Source organism: Calliphora vicina, chromosome 4 (assembly GCF_958450345.1).
Source record: "Calliphora vicina chromosome 4, idCalVici1.1, whole genome shotgun sequence".
Taxonomy (NCBI): Eukaryota; Metazoa; Arthropoda; class Insecta; order Diptera; family Calliphoridae; genus Calliphora; species Calliphora vicina.
In genome coordinates this window covers 41,691,917-41,712,534 of record NC_088783.1, presented here as the reverse complement: position 1 = coordinate 41,712,534, position 20,618 = coordinate 41,691,917, and the positions used below count along the sequence as shown (strand labels likewise).

At 31.1% G+C, this 20,618-nt stretch overlaps 2 protein-coding genes across 3 annotated transcripts in view; both read right to left on the bottom strand.

Annotated features, from left to right (window-relative positions):
• Positions 1–1,421: 1,421 nt before the first annotated feature.
• Positions 1,422–20,618, bottom strand: part of LOC135959002 (diphthine methyltransferase) — a 28,620-nt gene continuing 9,423 nt past the window's right edge. Inside the window, exon 2 of the mRNA XM_065509985.1 lies at positions 1,422–2,636. Coding sequence (XP_065366057.1) covers positions 1,559–2,626 — 1,068 coding nt within the window. The 5' untranslated portion in view covers positions 2,627–2,636 and the 3' untranslated portion in view covers positions 1,422–1,558. The remainder of the gene's footprint in view (positions 2,637–20,618) is intronic.
• On the bottom strand, positions 7,150–15,064 carry LOC135959001 (ras-interacting protein RIP3). Of its 2 annotated transcripts, XM_065509983.1 has the most exons (4): positions 12,963–15,064; positions 12,324–12,833; positions 10,539–10,926; positions 7,150–10,367 (listed from the first exon to the last, which is right to left on the bottom strand). In XM_065509983.1, the coding sequence occupies exons 1-4, from the start codon at positions 13,911–13,913 to the stop codon at positions 9,316–9,318; spliced, it is 2,901 nt and encodes a 966-aa protein (XP_065366055.1). In that variant the 5' UTR covers positions 13,914–15,064; the 3' UTR covers positions 7,150–9,315. The 2 variants fall into 2 exon arrangements, with proteins under 2 accessions (XP_065366055.1, XP_065366054.1); XM_065509982.1 differs by having other exon boundaries at positions 12,324–15,064.

Below are 20,618 nucleotides of genomic sequence, written 5' to 3'. Positions count from 1 at the left end.
GCGCGTGTGTTTGCTTGAGAAATTTGAAACCGTTATAATCGTAGAAAATACGACGCGATTACATTATTGCCAGATCTAGGAAAATAGTGTGGTCATTTTAGCAGGTTTGCTAAATTTAGCAAACAAGCAGGTGTATTTCAAATTGCGAATGGTTTCAGGATAATAGTTTACTCCTGCTAGTTCTATAATTGAAATTAGGGGTTAGGAAGATGATTTTGAAAAAAAAGTTATGGGCCTCCGAAGTTGAAACTGACATTTTATTACATCTTTGATATTTGTTTGAATATTACAATTGAATAAATAAATAAATAAAAAATAATTATATAGCTTTTACAACCTTTACAATGAGATATTAAGAGCATCCCAATTCATTGATACATTTGGACCCATTCGTTATTAAATAGGGTTATTTTACGTTTGTATTTTTTTAACGCGGTTTAATTTATAAAGATCTGGTCACACTGCTAAAGTTGGTGCAACAAAAATAGAGTTGCCTGCTTTTAGCAATTTCTATATATAAAGGGATTACTAAATAAACTTGGAATTAAGAGCAAATTACAAAAAAAGTTACAATATAAAAAATTTCTTCGAAACTGAGATATTTAGGACCTAATTTTGTAAATCACGTCACCAAAGTGATATTTATATGGAAAGCAAAAACAAAATTTCAAAAATTTTAAAAATTTGTTTTTGTTTTATATACAAAGTTTTCAAATTATGAAAGGCAAATCAACGCTTGAATTTTGGTGCGTTTGTTCTGTTAAGAATTTGTATATAAAACAAAAACAAATTCTTAAAATTTTTGAAATTTTGTTTTTGATTTCCATATAAATATCACTTTGTGACGTGATTTACAAAATTAGGGCCTTAATATCTTAGAATTCTTCCGATTTCGATTTTACAATATGTTCTTTTCAAATATTTTTTAGCAAAAGCTTTTAAGTTAAGGGTACCCAAATTAGGTATTTGATTTTTTCATTGTTCGAATTTCGCACCCATAAATAGTTTTTTAAAACATTCAGTTAAATTCCACGTTCTTGATATAAAAGTGCTTTCACAAAGTATACTTTGTGGTGCTTTGCAAGTAATTTTTAAAGTGGTAAGGTATTGTAGATTTTAGTTTTCAAATAATTTCGTTTTTGAAACCGATTTTCATCACATACATACATACCTGAATAAGTTTAAAATTACCAATTGTTTGAAACAATTTGAAAAACTTTTCTAAATTGTTCCCGTATTTAGACTTTCAATCTTTGTTAGGGAACTGTATACCTTTATCTATTTAGATACGCAATCATGGAGCCTAGTAAAGTTAAAAACAGTTGTACATATTTATATACATTAGGGCCATGATAGGAAGCAGATAATCTCATTGCCATGTACTGGCTTATAAACCTCATATATTGGAAACAACATTTGAATTTTTATGAAAATTGTGTTTTTATTGCAAAAAATTATAAAAGCAGATTTAAAAAGTTTCAGACTCGGTTCCTGAAAACCACTAAGAAATAATTTTAGCAACAACAAATAAGTAACAATTTCAAATAAAACATTTGTATTAAATTTTTTCCACACTAGCAACACAAAGTTTATGGTCATAAAATGAACATGTAGCCATATAGAGGGCTTCTTCATTTTCATCGCTGTTCAAACACCAATCGGCTCCATAACAAATACTTTTGTGTTCGAAATATTCACCAACTAATTTTGGTGAAACCAGCTCATGCAAGTCAACTACACTAAAGTTGTGGTACATACAAGCGGCCAATATCGTATTTTGTTGTAAAGGATGTGATTTCAAACGCCATATGCCACCAGATAGATTAATTTCACTCATGGGTTGTTTCATCGAACGTGTATCAAAAATACGTAAATTTTCATCATAACTACCTGTCAATAGAATATGTTCACGTTTTGGATGACTCAATAGACATGTAACACCCGCCATATGAGATTTATTGAGTAAAACTCGGGATTCCATACGAAGATCGTAGCCATGTAGAAACGTATCATCGCCACCGGTGTAAACACGGTTTTTATCCCATTTGTCGAAGGCACATATCCAAGCTTCGAAATTATGTGCAGGCCAAGTACGTACTTTTGTCAGTGATCTTTCATTGGTCCATGACAACAGACTGATACCACCTTTGGAGTCCGAAACTAATATGTGATTTGTAGAGTTTTCTGGTGTTAAATTGTCAGCAATTTGGCCCCAATCTAAAGATAAAGCCAACAGATTATCATGTTCCGTGCTCAAATCGAGTGAATGAAGATGTTTTAATTTTACATTTTCCAATGCATACACATCAATTTGTCCCAAAGCATTAGCGGTGGCCAACAGTGGCAATTCATTGCCACTACCTTTCAACCACTTCATGTCAAGTATGGCAGCTGTTTCTAAACGATCCAATTCATTGAGGGATTTCGTAATACGATCAAATTTATATAAATATATACGACCCTTGCGACGACATGGCGGTGTTGCAGTGGAACTCCCTTCTTGGTTTTCTTCCAATTGGTAGGTGCCACAAACAAAGTAGTTATTATAGTCAGGATGCGGACACCACTCAATCGAGTCCGCAGAATATTCCGTATCAATGGAATGGAGTGTTTGTATTTTCAGCATTTTTTTAAATCTATAAATGAAGAACAAGAAACCAATAATGTTATTTTAGTTTGAGATAGTGAATGGTATGAAAAGCTAATAATCGATTTTCGACTTTTCGATCAACTATTTTCATTTCGATTTTTACAGTCGATTAATTGAACCCAATAATCGATTTTTTAATAATCAACCTGCATTTTTGGGAACTACAGTAAATGACCCATATACGCTATAATTACGTATTTAAATCATATTTTGGAAGAGTATTATAACTCCTTTATGTTGAGATGCTCATTTAAACCGTAACGGCAAACATTTGACAACAATTTTATGGAACAAATTTCGTAGCACTTTTTATAAAAATTTCTTAAGGTTAAAAAAATGTCGCATTAAAAAATGAGGTGCTCCATGAATATTTTCCGATGTCAGCTGAAGATGAATATATTGCAAATTTTAATGAAAGCAAAAACGTAGACAATACTAAAAATTCCGGAATTTTATTTCTATTTCGATTAATCGTTATCAAAAATCGATTTCAGCATAAAAATAGGAGTATATAATCGATCACGGAATAATCGTTTTTAAACCCTGAAAATCGATTTTCGACCATAATCGTAATCGATTTACCATTCACTAGTTTGAGAATTATATTAAAATATTGTTGATTATGCAAATATTGAATCAAAATAAAATATATTGAAACCTTGTGTAACTTAATTTACTACTGTAACTTACTTGTTTTTATTTGCTGATAATTACGGCTTCTAGTCGCCTTTTAATGGAGTTTACAAGATGTTCAGTAATGCAGAAAGATCCATGGAGTTACAATACCTACATGTTCAGAACTTACTTTCAAATTGTACTTTAAAATTTGTAAGCAGTCTCGACTGTTCATTGTACTCTCAATGAATACATGTTTGCCAGGTCCTCCAGCTGACATACAGCCCCACACTATCAAAGACCCACCGCCTTGTTTTAGGGTAGCACTAAGGTTTTGTGGAAATAGCTCACTATTTGTTTTTCTCCACACCTTACCTCTCGATTTTGACCCAAACATTACATTATCCCAGAAATATTGTGGAGAATTTAAGCAGGAAATTACTAAAGATATAACTGAATACCTTGTAAACTCCATTAAAAGTCGACTAGAGGCTGTAATTAAGCTGAATGGAGGACCAAGAAAATATTAACTTTTTATTTTCGGATTTTGGTAATATTAAATGGAGCGTTATCCATCAACTGTATACTAATTTCTTACTGTTGTTTTTAGGCACTTCTTCCTTTTTCCATAAATTTTCCACGAAATCAATTTTAAATTTCAAAGCTTTTTAAAATAATAAAAGATTAAACTCTAAATATAATTTTAAGTTTATTCAAACTTATACATATGGGCATTTCCACCGAAAAGTCTACCCAGGCCGAAAAATTAAAAGTTAATCAATTCAAATTTCGCTACAAATATGTTTTATATACATACATATGTATACGGAAGTCATGTCAAGTAATTTTATGATGATCGGTACATAATTAGTCATAGCTCCGATATAAGTCCCGCTTCCGAAAATCATTTTAACGAGCATCAATCTCTTAAAAATGTTGGTATCCACATTTTTGGTCGCTTAGTGAGATGCGAGTGTGATATGTATATATCAAAATAAATGTTTTGTAACTCAAGATATAAATTTTTTGATGTTTTTGGCAAACTCAAAAAACTATTTTTAAATTTTTTTTTAAATGAAAGCTTATGTCTATTCCTTTAAGAGGTTTTTGGTCAAAAATATTTATTATAATAGATATTCCACTCGCATCCCACTAAGCGACCAAAAAGGTCTTCAAGGAAAAGACCTTCCGCCCAATTATGAATAAAAATTCCCCGGGAGTTTTTTCCCTTTTCTAATTTTTCCTATTCAAATTCAATGGGAAAAAACTCCCGCGGAATTTTTTATTCATAATTGGGCTGCTTAGCTTTCTTTTGAGAAAAAAGGCCCATTTTGAAAAAAAAAAGTCAAAAATGATTTCGGAAAAAATTTAAATTTTTTTTTTTCGAATGATTTGGGACACATTTTGTAAGAATAATAGGTAATAAGTTACGCACATGGATGAGAAAAAAACACCTGCTTGGCCAAGAGAGTTTTCTACCGATTTTGTTGAAAAATTGTGTCTGAATTACTATCCAATAGAACTTTCCCCATATATTGTGTATAAGCATAGTGTATAAGCATATACACCATTATTTTTGCATAATAAGAATCTACATAACTGATTCTATATGTGGTCAAAATTTGGTGAAATTCTACTTCCACAAAGTGGGTCAAAAGATCAATTGAAATATTACTTTTGTTCTAGATGTCTACTAACATAGAATAAACACATAGAACGGAAGGAGAGAGTAATATATATGGAAAAATTACTCCCTTTTCACACATACGGGTGATACAATAACAAAATACATGCAATACATTCTCATGAATTAGATTTTTGACAACAGACTTAGGTTTTTGGCTCTCAGTTACCTAACTACACCATTTCCAATTGTATTTCAGAAGTTTCTAATTGTATTTCAGAAATTTCCAATTGAATTTCAGAAATTTCTAATTATATTTCAGAAAATTCCAATTCAATTTCAGAAATTTCCATTTATATTTCAGAAATTTCCATTTATATTTCAGAAATTTCCAATTATATTTCAGAAATTTCTAATTATATTTCAGAATTTTCTAATTATATTTCAGAATTTTCCATTTATATTTCAGAAATTTCTAATTGTATTTCAGAAATTTCCAATTGTATTTCAGAATTTTCCAATTGTATTTCAGAAATTTCCATTTGTATTTCAGAATTTTTATTTTATACTTAAAAAGTTTCCAATTGTATTTCAGAATTTTCCAATTGTATTTCAGAATTTTCTATTTGTATTTCAGAAATATCCATTGGTATTGCTATTAGAATTTTCTGAAATACAAATGGATATTTCTGAAATACAATTGGAAAATTCTGAAATACAATTGGAAACTTTTTAAGTATAAAATAAAAATTCTGAAATACAAATGGAAATTTCTGAAATACAATTGGAAAATTCTGAAATACAATTGGAAATTTCTGAAATACAATTAGAAATTTCTGAAATATAAATGGAAAATTCTGAAATATAATTAGAAAATTCTGAAATATAATTAGAAATTTCTGAAATATAATTGGAAATTTCTGAAATATAAATGGAAATTTCTGAAATATAAATGGAAATTTCTGAAATTGAATTGGAATTTTCTGAAATATAATTAGAAATTTCTGAAATTCAATTGGAAATTTCTGAAATACAATTAGAAACTTCTGAAATACAATTGGAAATGGTGTAGTTGTTGTCTATGTCTACTAACAAAGTATAACAAGTAGTCCAACTCTTTGACAGCAGTACCTAACTATAAGCATGTATTAGTGAAAAGGTACCTAACTCTATACATGTGTTAGTAACAAAATTACACATGTGTTGGTACCTTTTAAATTTTATCCAGGCAACAGAGTTCTATAAAAATGTTTTAAATTTTAATTTGTATGAATTTTCAATACCAAAAATTGGAACTCTGTCCTATAATTTAAATTCTACAATAACAAAAAATTACATGTCAGAAATTCCAAAAATATTTTTTCTTGATTTGTGCAAAATAGAAACGTTTTAACAAAGAAAATGTGCAAAAAGTGTTTTAAAAAAATAAAGAATAACATGTGTTAGTGTAATAATGTGTAAAAAAACGTTATTTTTATCAAAATTTAAAAGTTAACATTTCAAGACATTTCATTGGTTAACATTTCTCTGAACTCACACGGTACCCATATATGTGAGAGAGTAATTTTAAAAAATTGAGAGTCGGACTACTTGGTATACTTTGTCTACTAACACAAAAATTTTAAACTCAATTATTTCGAAATGACAAAAAAATTATACACTACTCGTATAAAACACAAATTTTGTTCACTTATATGCAAAATACTCTGAAGTGAAAGGCAGCTAAGTCAAAACTACTGTACTAAATTTGGACTCAGTATATACATCATCAGAATGCGTGTCCGTTCGTGTTAATCTTGTGACAGTTCTCTATAGAAAATTCTGCAGATAACAAACAATAGAAAAATGTGTGTATAACAGTGTTTTCTATATAAGAGGAGTTTGTGTATAACAGTGTTTTCTATAAATAATTTTGTGTATAACAATATGTTTTCTATAAAAAAAATGTGTATAACAGTATTATATCTAGACAACTTTGTGTTTAACAGTATTGTCTATAGAAAAGTTTGTGTATAATTATATTTTCTATAGACAATTTTGTGTATAACAGTATTTTCTATAAACTACATTTAACATCGCTGCTTTTTTAGTACTCTGAATACAATTTGAATATTATCTTGATACCGAACAAACATTTAATTTTCCATTCCTGATTCGTTTTGGTAACAACTACTATAGGATTGTCAGCCAGTTTCTTTATTTGTTATACCTAGGTATGTATTTTTAACAATAAAATATTTGAATATTGAAAAAAATAGCATTTTTGTTTTACTACTTTAAAAAATTATTGACTTTATTATTACGTTTCTTTTTTTTAGTTTTTAAATCATACATATAATATGTTTTATAATGTATACAGTATATTAAATTATGAATATATATGTATATATTGTATTGTATATATCATAATGTTGTTCATTATTTCTTTAAATATATATATATGCATGTATATTTATTATTTATATATATAGTTTTATGTATATGTTATGTATATTAATTTTATGTTTTTATTTGTTTATTATTATTATTATTATTTTGTTATTACACAGTAATATTAGCTTAATAGTTATTTTTATAATAGTTTTACAATCTTAGGACATTATTATAATATGTTTTTTGATGTTTTATTATTTATATGTATTTATAAATATACTATATATATGTATAAATTGTTTTTTGCTTACTACAATATGTATACTTTCTACATACATCAATTAATTGATAAAAAATAGTATATATAAAAAAATAAAACAAATTAAATTTTGAAAATATAAAAACAAAATATATGTATGAGTTTTCATAAAAAAAATTAACGAAAAGGAAAAATTATAATTAACATAATCTAATATGTGTAACTACAAATTGTATTAATTTATTTTTTTTTTTCATTTTTGTCATAGATTATTTTTATACTACAAAATTAGTGTTAATTATTTATTTAAATATTTGTTGTTAAATTATTATTAAAATACGTACGTACATATTATGTATGTTTGTATTACTACTGCATCTAATTGTTATATGTAGTATGTATGTACTTATAATGTATTGTTTTTTTTATTAATAGTTAGGATTATTATGATGTTTTGTGTCTATGTGTTCTATTTTTATTAATTATTTTTTTTTTGCTTTTTTTCAATTATTTATGGTGTTTTATTTTATATGGTGTGTTTTTATAGGTCTTGGTTTTACTCTTAACAAATTTTTTTTTATTTATTTTTATTATTTTTGAGAATAATTTTAAGGTTTTTTCAATAATATATTTTTTTGTTTTGTAACTACATTTTATAGTTTTGTATGTGTGAGAAAGGATATATATTGCATTAAATGATTGCATGTATGTAGATTTTATTCTGAATAGATCTGTTGATGTATGTATGGTCTTTATAACTATGTGTTTTCTGATTTGATTTTACTCTATTATTTTTAGAATGTAGACTTCTGACAACTAATAACATAGTTAATGTAAGCTATTAGAACATTCACTTTTTCTATAAAAACAAAAAAATCCCTCAAAATTTATTTTCCAAAAGTTTGTGGTGCCTGATAATAGAATTTTGAATTTGAAAATTCCAGTTCGAGAAACTTCATGAACATTTTTAAAACTTGTTATCGTGTTTTTTCATACAAATCGGCCTATTTAAGTGATCATATTTTGGGTTAGGTTAGGTTTAGTGATAAATGATCTCAAAATGTTCACTAAAATTTTGTTTATAAATAAAATATCAATTTTGTTTTATAAAAATATGGTTATTTTACTTGTAAATAAAAAAAATAGTGGAATTTGTTCAATCCCATTACCCGGGGGAAAAAAGTACCGGAAATCCCAAACCCTACTCATACTAAAACAAGGGTTTTCATAAATCATTTTTCGATTTCCGATTCGTCTTAAGAATGGTTTGGGTATAAGATTTCTCTCAAAAAAAAATAACATTTTAATTGCTTTGTTTTTGTTTTCAAAACTCTTATTGCGGCTGTACCGCATCTTATATCTTTACCCTTATTAGTAAACGAACACTTTTGGATAAAAAAAAATTATAAAAAAGAAAATATAAAAAAAAATATAAAAAAATATAAAAAAAATATAAAAAAAATATAAAAAAAAATATAAAAAAATATAAAAAAAATTTGAGTCTAAAATTTGAAAATAAATTGTGTAGTGAAAAAAATTAAAAAAAAATCCGGTTAAAAAATATTTTTCTGGATTTGAGATAATCTTGGGCTTTTTACTTATATCTAGTAATTTCCCGGGAAATTCTTTCCGATTAGGAACCGTAGTTTGAGTACAAGAAAAAGTGAATGTATTAGCAAATACCTACTAATAGATAAATTTCGTTTTTAAAGTCTACATAACATTTTATCGACAATCATCATCATCATCATGATCATTCTTACAGTATTTTGCTTGAGTTTAATATGGTTCTAATTATTTTGTTTTCATAACAATTATGGGTTCAAGAATTTTTAACATGTCATTATTTTCCGGTTGACCATTATTGTATTCTTTGTTGCCTTTTATGAAATTATTATTGTGGTTGTTGTTCATTTGAAGTAGATTTGGAGTTTGACCTGGAAGTAACATACGTTGTTGTGTTTGTTGATGTTGCATTTGTAACAATTGTTGCTGCTGTTGTTGTTGCTGCTGCTGTTGTTGCTGTTGCTGCTGCTGCTGTTGTTGTTGTTGCTGCTGCTGCTGCTGTTCCCCACTATTTGAGGCACTTTCCTGTGATATACTACCGCCGCTAACACTGCTACCACCACCACCACCACCAATATCGCCACTAAGAATAGGTTTTCTTTCATAACCACCGTTTGTAGAAGCACCCAGTGATTGTTCATAGATGCCCGATGGCGTGGTGGAGCCACCATCTTCGATTTTAGTGCGAAAGTGAGGTGTATGAGTTCTGAGGCGACGCATGCGTGCATATTCGGCTTGTCGGGAGAGGCGCACCTTTTTCTCGTCGGCCGTTTCTGAGGCACGGATTTCGGCGCGTTTGAGACGGGCTCGTTCACTGAGTTTTTGTAAACGTACTACTCGTTGTTCGGCAGTTTCGTTAGCTCGTAATGCTCTCTGATGGGCAGCCATTTTGTCGAGACGTTTGCGTTTCTCATCGTCACTCTCGTATTTGAGTTTACCATTGCTGCGTATAATGTTGGGGGAGGAATGTTCTGGTAGCTGTTGTTGTTGCAGTAGATTAGGTTGCAACTGCTGTTGTTGTTGTTGCTGCTGTAGTTGTAATTGTGTGTTTAACTGTTGATATTGTTGACCACGTCCGCGGCGCTGAGCATACTGTGGAGATGCTAGCATTTGATTGATCTCCTGTTCTAGCAAAGCACTCATTTTCTGCTGCTGCTCTTGTTGCTGAAGTACATCGTCCTGCGACGTTACACCTGCATCTTTAATTGAGCTAAACAGCTTTCTAGGACGACCGCGGACCGCTTTTGGAAAATCCTGTATTACGTGTTGTTGTTGGCTGGCTGTAGAGGCAGTCAGTTAGGTTGTGAGGTTAGGGGGGTTGGGAAGGAATATAGAAAACAGGATTTCAAAGAAAAACAAACAAAGAACAAATTAATTGCAAAATTTTCATTATGATCCTTTGAGTTTTTTTTGTTTTATTTTTTTTTAAAAAAAAACTTATTTTCTCCTACCAGCAGCACTAGTTGGTGGCGTGGATCCAACGGCATTTGAGGCTGTTGAAAAGTGTACTGGCGTAAAGGGCGGCGGCACTGTATTCGGCGCTATGCCCAGCTGAAAGCCATTATGATACATAGGATAATAGGCGGCTGTTTGGGTTGGTGTATTTGGCGGGGTTGTTACAGCCACCGTTGAGTTGGCTGCAGCTGCCGGAAATGTTGCCAAATAGGGAAATTGATTGTAGAGTGGTGTTGGGGGATTTTGTATTTGTGGATGTGTGGTTTTTACTTTTGATTCACTTTTTTCATTTTGTCCTCCTCCTCCACCTCCTCCGGTAGGGACTCCAACAGACCCGCTGTTGTTATTGTTGCCGCTGGTGCTGCTGTTCGCTGCATTGTTTGTCTGAAACAAAACATTGTCCTTTTCTTAGACTATGTTGTGGTTGGTTGTTGTTGTTTTTGTTTTCAAAGAAAAATCTTAATTACACATACAACAAATAGCAAATGATTTCAAATGAAGAATCAAAATAGTAATTTTATTCAGCTAAAGTGAGAAACACAATTTATTTATTGTACAGTATTGTAATTGAAATGTTTCTTATTCATGCAAACATCTATAAATTCAATAGATTTCGTTTAAGGGACGAAACGAAAAATTTCGATAAAAAACATTGATTTTTGAATCTTTACACTCTTCTCATTTCGATAATATTTGGTTAATAATATATTTTCCATGGCCATGCAAAATTTATAGTTCTACAGAATTTCGAAATTCGCTTGAGTGAAATGCTAGTTAATCCGAAGGATGTATTCAATTGAAATTGAACAATTTTACACTATTCTTATATAAAATTTGAACTTTGAAGCTCGATAAAATACAAACCAAAGCGAATTTAAAATGTTTGAGCAACTTTACATTTTGCATGACCATTGGTACACATGCTACCACCAAGTTTTAACGAAATTTTGAACGGGTAAGTGTTCGATACTGTCGAACATTTTTGTTTCCTCTCTTGTTTTTCAAGCAAACATCTATTATAAATTCAATAGATTTCGTTTAAATAAAAAAAATATTCTTATTAGAAACTTCCTTTTACTCTCTTCTTTGATATGTGGAAGCGTATACATTATTATTTTACTGTTTGTTTTTCTTACATTTTTTGGAAATTTTCCTAGAGGAGCTTTAAGTGGAGAAATCATTAAAAAAATATTCTTATAATATAAACAACTTTGTAAGTAAGTATTTTAGGTTTACAACAGAGAAAAAATAAAAATAAAAAATAAATAAAAACACAATTAGAAAGAAACATGTTTTATCACTCACATATTAAAGGTTAATCGTCGAAATAACAGCTAGAGCCCATTCTTGAATTGTCAGCAAATCGAGGGGCGCAGATTTTTTTTAATATCGACAGAAAAAAACACAATATTTAGACGAAAAAGGTCGACGAGAAAACAAAAAGTCAAAGACCATGGCGCAAACTCCAAGTACGTGGTTAAAATAAAAAAACTCACTAACAAAAATTAATCTAAAAGCCCAACCACTTCCGGATCAGCTGTAAAAGATTAGTGTATACTATTCCGTTTTGTGGCTGAGACTTTAAGGTGAATCTTTTTTGTTGAGTTTATTGGTTAATTAAGATTCCTTTCCATTTTTTTTTAAGAGAAATCATTTGCTATTTCATGTTTCCATTCATCAACATCATTACACACACATATCAAAAGTGATCGAATAAATTTAGGGTTTTCGTTTTCGTGTTGCAAAAGCGGAAAACTCTTTTAGTTCGACACTATACCAACCTGTTGAAGCTCCGGCTTCTTAGCATACTTATTCTGATATAATTCTATCGAACTCGCGATTGTGCTGAAATGAGGAACATTAGCTGCTGCTGCGTTTGGCAGCTTGGCCTTTTGGGAGGCCTCATCGTACAGCTGTTGCTGAAAAATGTTTGAAGTTTCCGATTCAAGCAGATTTGCAGCTGCAGACTGTTGTTGGGGAGTGCCAAAACGATTCTGTTGATTATTGGTGGCTTGTTGAGATTGAGGCTGCTGTGTTTGGGGTTCCTGCTTGAGGAGGGCAGCACTGCCTGTGCGTAAAGTGGCTGGATTGATGAACATGTTTTGATAGTATTCAATGGGATTGGCTGCCAGGGCGGCAGCTTGTTGATATGATGCTGTTAGCTGTTGTTGCTGGTCGTCTTGGGCGCCGCCGGCAGTTTGTCGGGATAGTTCATCGTTTCCGGTCGGTGTGGCCGTGTTTGTTCCAGCTCCAGTTCCTGCTGTTGTTGTTCCGCCTGATGAGGGTGGTGCCTGATGATTTAGATTTAAAGAGTCGTTATTATTACAATTTATTGAAGCGCTTTGCGTCGTATTCGAATTCTGATTCGAATTCGGAGTCTGCGCCGCGCCGTGTTTTATAATTTTTTTCTTTTCTCTGACCTTTCTCGCATACTCATTGAGTTTTTTCAGTCGCTCCTTACGCTGCTCGGGGGATTCACTGGCAATACGCTGCCGGGCTCTGGCTGCCATTTCGGCGAGACGAATTTTCCTTTGCTCCGGTGATTCATTGGCTCGATACATACGCATCCGTTCGGCAAGTTTTAGCAGTCGTTTTGCCCTTTGATCTGGCGATTCCATGGCGCGACGCAGACGCTGCCGTGCGGCGTTACGTACTAAACGCATGGCTCTTTCCATTTCGTTTTCATTTTGTCGACGCATTCGATTGGCCTCGGCATTACGTGCCAGCCGCTTGCGATATTCATCTTCGGTTTCACGATTGCGTCGTTCTCGCATCCTTTCGGCATTGCGTGCCAAACGACGGGCCCGTGCCTCTGGACTTTCGTTCCAACGATGACGGACGGCCGATGAGGTGGACGAGGTCACTGACGCCGGCCCCAACGATGTTGTGTTATTCGCGGTGGTTCCGGTTCCAGTTACACTTGCAGTTCCGCCGACGGTATTATTGCTAATGGGAATGGGTAGGGGTGGTTGTTTAAGGGACAAAGGCTGCGGATAGGTGACCGCTGCGGCCAACTGCAATTGTTGTTGCTGCTGTTGTATCTGCAATTGATCTTGCTGCTGCTGTTGTTGTTGCTGCTGCTGCTGTGAAGCTAAATGCTGTTGTAATTGCTGCTGCTGCAAATGATGCTGTTGCAATTGTTGCTGCTGCTGCTGGTGCTGTTGTTGTAGCTGCAATTGTTGCAATTGCTGTTGGTGATGTGACAACGGTACCAGCAGCGTTGATGGATGATCGATAAGAAGGCGGGCGTTAGAGCCATTGAGAGCTAGCAAATTTGTGGCATATTGTTGATGATGATGTTGTTGCTGATGCTGTAAATGTTGCTGTTCTAATGATGGCTCTACTTTTATCCCATTGGGACCAGATTCCATTATTTTTTACACCGCACTCACACTACACACAAATGCAATCAGGAACAATTGTTGTTGCAGTTTAATGCTGTTGGGGTAGTAGTAGCTGCTGTTGCTACTTTCAAGTAGTCAACCGTAAAGTTTTTACGAAGTAACAACAATGATGAAGACAGCGAGGGCGAAGTCAACGAAGAAGACGACGATAATGATGAAAGTGGTGCAAGTAATAAAGTTTTCTTCTTTTTATTCCACATTGAAAACCAGAAAAAGTGCTCAACACTTTTTTTGCTCTATCCAAGTTTTCTTTATTTCATTTGTATTTCATACAAAAATTATTTAAGAAAATTAAAAAATATATACAAATTTCTTTTTTTTTTGTCTATTTTTATTTTGTTTGTCTTTTTCGTTCTTCTTTTGCGATGCCTTTCTTTCCGTTTTTCTTCTTACAACCACACTGATGTCACTTTACAATGGTTACAATAACAAAAAACACAAACTATCAGAAAAATAAAATTGCGCTTTCACATCGCTTTTTGACATTTCCATTTTAATTGTCAATTTTTCTTCTTCTTCTTAGTTGTTTGAACAGCCAGAGAGATATTTTGTTTCTTCAAACTGTCTGTACGTACGTTTTGTGTATGTATGTACAAATGTGTGAGAAAATTCCAATGTCATCTACATGGCATGGGAAATGACCACAGATTTTTTTCTACGCTTTTTATATCTTCCAACTTCCAATCGATTTTTCACATGATTTTTTCGCTTCTTTTTTTCTTTAAAATATGGAGAATTATTTTTATAAAAAATATATAAACATTTGTTTAATGAATTTCCCTTTTAACTGTTTAACTTAATACAATTTTAACAACAACGTGTTGTTGAAGAAGCGTTTTTTTTGTCTCTGTTGTTTGCCTTAAAATAGAGTGTTTTGTTGTAGTTTTTGTCTCCCTTCCTTTATGATATATTTTTTTAATTTTTTACTTTTATACATTAAATTTATTTTGTTCTTTTTTTGGTGTTAATTAATTATCACGTGTTTTATATAAAAATATTATAAACAGTAATTTTTATTTTGTTTTCTTTTAATTAAAAAAATATTATTTTGCACAAAAATATACACGAACACCAACACTCTGTCTCCACACAAAAAATGTAAATAAGTTCTTATTGGAAAGCGGTGTATTAACGTGAATTGGAAAGAGGAATACACCGAGTGCAAATAGTTAGTAAAATGTTCATTATATGGGAATTTACGAAATTTGTGATTAAAAAAAAACAAGATCACTATACTAAATGAATGAAATAAAAAAGTTAATTACACAAATATCGAAAACTAGAAAAAAAACTCACACATGTTTAAATTTTTTTTTGGATTTTCAATACGAAAAAGTGGAACTCTGTTTAATAATTTAAAGTCTTTACAAACCAAAAATGTATACTTTGGTTTGAAATACTACGTGATCAGATCTTCCACTGAATTACATCACTTAGAGCTTAATTCATCTAAATCCGGAATTAAAAAAATTTAACCATTCATTCTATAAAACCATTATTCATAGCAAAGTCGATGGGTGGTATATGGCTGCGCGGACTTTACCCCCTGTTGTCATAAGGATATATGACGGCTCCAAAAGTGGTAATTTCGGTGGAGATTTCTTTATCGACGACTATGGGATAAAACTCTACTTCAGGCTACCTAACTTCTTTACCGCTCTTAAGGCGGAAATTACTCAAAAATCTGGAGATATCAGTATATTTACTGTCGAGGAATGCCGGGTATCCCTAAATGAGATAGCGAGACATTCATAGAACAGATGGACTAATGAATCCTACTGTGATATCTCGAGGTCGACCAGGCACGTATTCTTGGATTTGTCCCAGATTCATCCTTGAATCCATTCCTTCATCTGAGAACATGGTTGGTACAACTTGGAATCAACGCATACCGAATAAGTATCATGCTATTTACTTCTTGGGTATCAGTTTTGAATGGACCCAAATGAGCTGCATGATGAGTGTCTGGCCAGATTCATCCTTGAATCCATTCCAAACAGCATGTAAAATGTTCTTCTCCTTAACCCGAAATTACCTCTGGCATCAACAAACATAAGAGACTTGCGCAACTAAATTGCCTAGTGTGAAAGGGGTCGTAGCAGTCGTGGAACAGATCTGAGTTGAGGAACAACTCGCTCGTCATCGTCATTATCTCTTAAGGACGGTCAGGCCGAATTTTGTTGTTTGGCTTTCGAGAGTTCTGCGTCTCACCTCGCATTGGTATTAATTTTATCCGTCGCATAACTGTTTTTACAGTTTTGAGTCGTTTATGTTAATCCACATGCGTTCGTTTTGTTATAACCTTGATTTGAGGTTATGATATATGTACATACATATTTTGTAAAGAGAAACCTGGTAGAGAACCATTCAAAACTCAATTGAAGAAACTTTGTTGGATGACCACATAAAACACATTTTTGATGAAAATCTGGTGGAGCACCATTATTTAAAAACTCGTAATCAAAATTTCATAGTACCTGCTTCTTATACGAAGGTATAAGTCGAGACAGGAAAACTGTGGAATATCCTGGCATATAAATTTAATAGTTTGCCATTTAATATTAAAGTCAAACAAAAAAAAAAAGTTTAGGTAGAGCTTTTTTAACAGTGTATTAACTTTCAAAAAACTTGTTTACCATCATCAATAAAATGGCAGTAACAATACAGAAAAAATGGGTTGTTTGTGTGTATGTATGTGCGTATTTGAAAAAAAGGATTAACTTCCAATGCACAGCCAGACATACTCATTCCAATCTTATAGAACATACTCTCTATGAAAATTCAAACCCAATAGAAATATTTGACGCACCACACAGTAATGGATTTTAAAGTTAATATGTCAAGGTGGGAGGGTGTAAAAATCAATAAAATTACTTTTTATCAAAAATCCCTGAACTATGTAGAGTTAATGCAAGTTTCTAAGGGAATTTGATGAGGGTGTGATTAAAAAACATATTTTTTAATTTTGTCTTTTCAATTGTTTAAACGGTATTATTTAAACAGGAATAACTTATTATTAAAAGTAAAATATTTTTATTTTTCATTTTATTTTTATTCATAGTAATATTGCTGTCTTTTGTTTTCGTATTTTTTTTTTGGCAAAAAAGAGACCGACCACCACCTATCCATAAAGATTTTAAAATTTTGTATCGAACTTGTATGCCAAATATATTTTTTCATTCCCCAAAACAAATTCTTAAATATTTTTGGTTTCCTTTTACCCTTTTTGTGACTTTTGGCCATCTATTTTTAATAAAATTCTGTTTGGGGTATCGCATTCTGTTGATGAAAATCCTCTCAAGAAATTTTCTTTTATATAAAATTATATTTATTTAAGAAGTTAAAACTATTCTGAACAAAGTTTAAAAGTTGTGTGAAGAAAATGTTCAAACGTTTTCAAATTACAATTGGTCAATTCACAAGGTCTCTTATCAGTCATATTGTCATAATGTCTTAATATATCTCGACTCGGCAGCTCGACTTAACCGACACTTAGGCATTCGGCGAAGGTCTCTACTGGCGATACCCCAAACAGAATTTTATTAAAAATAGATGGCCAAGAGTCACAAAAAGGATAAAAGGAAACCAAAAATATTTAAGAATTTGTTTTGGGAAATGAAAAAATATATTTGGCATAAAAGTTCGATACAAAATTTTAAAAAGTGGAAATTTAAAATTCTACGCAGCTATAAATAAAATTTATAGCTGCGTAGAAAAATTCTCGAAGATTTTCCGAGAGGAAATTAGCACCACGTCGTTCCAACGTTAACCAAGGTATACCAATATCATACAACATTGAAATTATAACGCGAAATCGTCCCTCGATTATTGTTTGCAATATTGTTACATGCAAATTACTATACGTTTTGTGTTATGCTGCTATACAATTTTTCGAAATGCAAACCAGGGCCGTCTTTTAGCTTTTTGCATGTTGAAATGGTATACGCCCCTGTTCTGTAAATCAAGTGATTTCAAAAACGACAGATTTTCAAAAACGAATAATTGAATCGCACGATTTTGTTAAAAAGGTTTATTTACACGAAAGTAAAACGATTAAATAATCTGGTTCGATTTACAGAACATCAAATTATGTGAATTAGTTAAAAAACGTTACTGACATGCGATATAGAGAACAGGGGACGTAGCATTTTTTAAGAAACTCTGTATTTCTGACCGGGTAATTTCATAAAACTAAACTGCGAAATAAATACAAAATTGATGTTGTTTTTTTAAAAATGTGAATGCAACTTTATTCATAATTTTTGTTTGTTTTTAGAAAGTGTACAATTACAATATTATTTTGTTGTTGTTGTTGTTATTATTGTTTAATCAATACAATTATATTTGATTCTTTTCATGTTTGTTTTGAAATTAATGATTACATTATAATTAATTAAAACAATTTATTTTTGTTTTTCCATTTTTTTATAATTTAAAAGTTAATGTTACTTGTTGTTTTACTTCTTTTTTTTAAATATTACTTTTATTTTTTGTTGTTAAATATATATTTTTTTTTTTATTAATTTTGACTAGAACTAAATTAAAACAAAACAAAATTGATTAATATAAGTGAAATATGAAAAGGAAAATAATAACTTAAATTAAATTTTCTTTAAATTTATGCAAAAATATTTATAGATTTATATATATTTTCTTAACTTTGTTGTGGTGGAGGATTTTTAGCGATCGTGTTTTCGAATAAAATATGTATGTAGTTTGTTTTTCTTTTAATTTTGATTTTATTTGATTGTGTTAAAAAATAAAACATTCTTTTTTTGTTTGTTAAATTATTTCAATGAATTGATTAATTAATTTTCTTTCTAGAAATTGTATATTTTATTAAGAAACAGAAATCTAAAATAAAACTATAAATACATACACATACACACACTCTTTTTCTAAGCAAATATACAGACACAAAAAATAATGTTGCTAAATAAAAAAAAATTAATAATTCTATTAAAATATTAATGACAATGATTATACATATGTAAGTATGACGATGATGTTACAAACTTTTGTTATAAAAATTATATATGCAGATAGATGTTTTAGGGAAAAACTTTAGTTAGATAATGCATCGTCATGCTTCAGTGGCCTGTTTTAAAATTAAGGTATAGGATAGAGAATGAAAGTGTTTAGAAATTGTTAAAATTCTTACACTATAATGATAGATAATTCAATAGGCTTTCGATCCAAACATTGCCCAGATAATTCTTTTCTGAAGTCTGACATTTTAAACGAATATTCATTAAGGACCCTATGAATATTCAACGATTTCTGTTAGTTGATTGAAATTGTTTAAAATTCTTTCGGTCAAATTTATCCCTAATACGGATTTTTAGGAATAGATCCATATTTGGACGAATCCGAATATTTGATCGGACTTGTAAGTTTTTCCTTTAAAGTATCATTATTTTTTAATTTCTCCAAAATAACTACTTATAAAAAAAATAAAACACGCAGAGCAGAATAATTGCATTTTGGAAAACAAATTGATTGTTCCCAACTTATTTAATTGAAGTTTCCCGAATACATACATATATTAATAAGTCACAGACAGAATCAATAACAGAATCTCTCGTCCGCCATATTTAAGAATAATACTTTTAAGTGTACATCAGAGGTTGCTGAGTTGACAGCCCTTGGCTGTGTGAACTCGGGTCATTCCGGTGCGTAGAACCGGCTGTCGTGGGAATCTTTAGGCAACTTTGTCTTAATATTTTGTAAAACAGTAACGTAATTCAAGGCAATTAAGTCAACAATTCTGAAATAAGTTTTACCGAATAGACAACTCATCCAATCGACTAGCCACAGCTGTAAAACAGAAAAAAAAAACGGCCAGAAAGGCACGAATTTGCGTACAGAAGATTGGTAACGAGAAATGAAAATACCAAAATATGAAAATTCATTTAAAAATGAAATCGTTACTCCGATTAGGAAGGAAATTTGTTTATTCGAAAGTAAAACTTGTAAATCATGTGGATTCGATGTACAGAATCCAAAAATATTCGGATTTGGTTTACAGAACAGGTAGAATATCCATAATAATTTATAATTTCCAAACCTTACACATTCCAGAGCTTCAGCATGATTCTAATGTTAACCTTAACTGACGTTTTGATATTTCCAGACTAAAAAATATAACGTCCTACTGCTCGTTATCGAACGAATGCCTTCAAGGGAAAGAAATTAGCTTTGGGTTTTATTAACTCCCACCGAGAAGGAAAATATTTTGTTTTGTTCCAAATTAAATTTTAAAATTTCGGTAGAAATTTTTAATAATTTCAAAACCTTACCCCTTCCAGAGCTTCAGCATGATTCAAATGTAAAACTTAACTGACGTTTTGACATTGCTAGATCAAACTAATTTAAGGACCTGTTGTTCGAAATAGAACGAATTTGTCCTGGATATTGTCTAATTCGATTCGAAATAAAATTCGTATGATTTTCCTTTCCAATCGAATTACAAAAAAACTCCCCTGTGATTTGGATTTATTAACTTCACGAAAAGTCAAACAAAAACGAAGATCATTTCATAAACAAAATTCGGTTTCTTTATTTTCAACTCTGCAACTGTCAAAATCAGTTACTTCAATTTCAGAATTTCCGCAGAAAAGTGGAATAATATTCAAATATTGTCCGTTCAAGAGCTTCAGCATGGTTCAAATG

Excerpts from the sequence above, each read along its gene's own strand:
- LOC135959001 (XM_065509982.1), bottom strand. The coding sequence starts at position 13,913 with ATGGAATCTGGTCCCAATGGGATAAAAGTAGAGCCATCATTAGAACAG. Across the intron at positions 10,927-12,323 it reads AGAAGCCGGAGCTTCAACAG|ACAAACAATGCAGCGAACAG; the intron begins GTTGGTATAGTG and ends GTTTTGTTTCAG. Across the intron at positions 10,368-10,538 it reads GCCACCAACTAGTGCTGCTG|CCAGCCAACAACAACACGTA; the intron begins GTAGGAGAAAAT and ends CTGCCTCTACAG.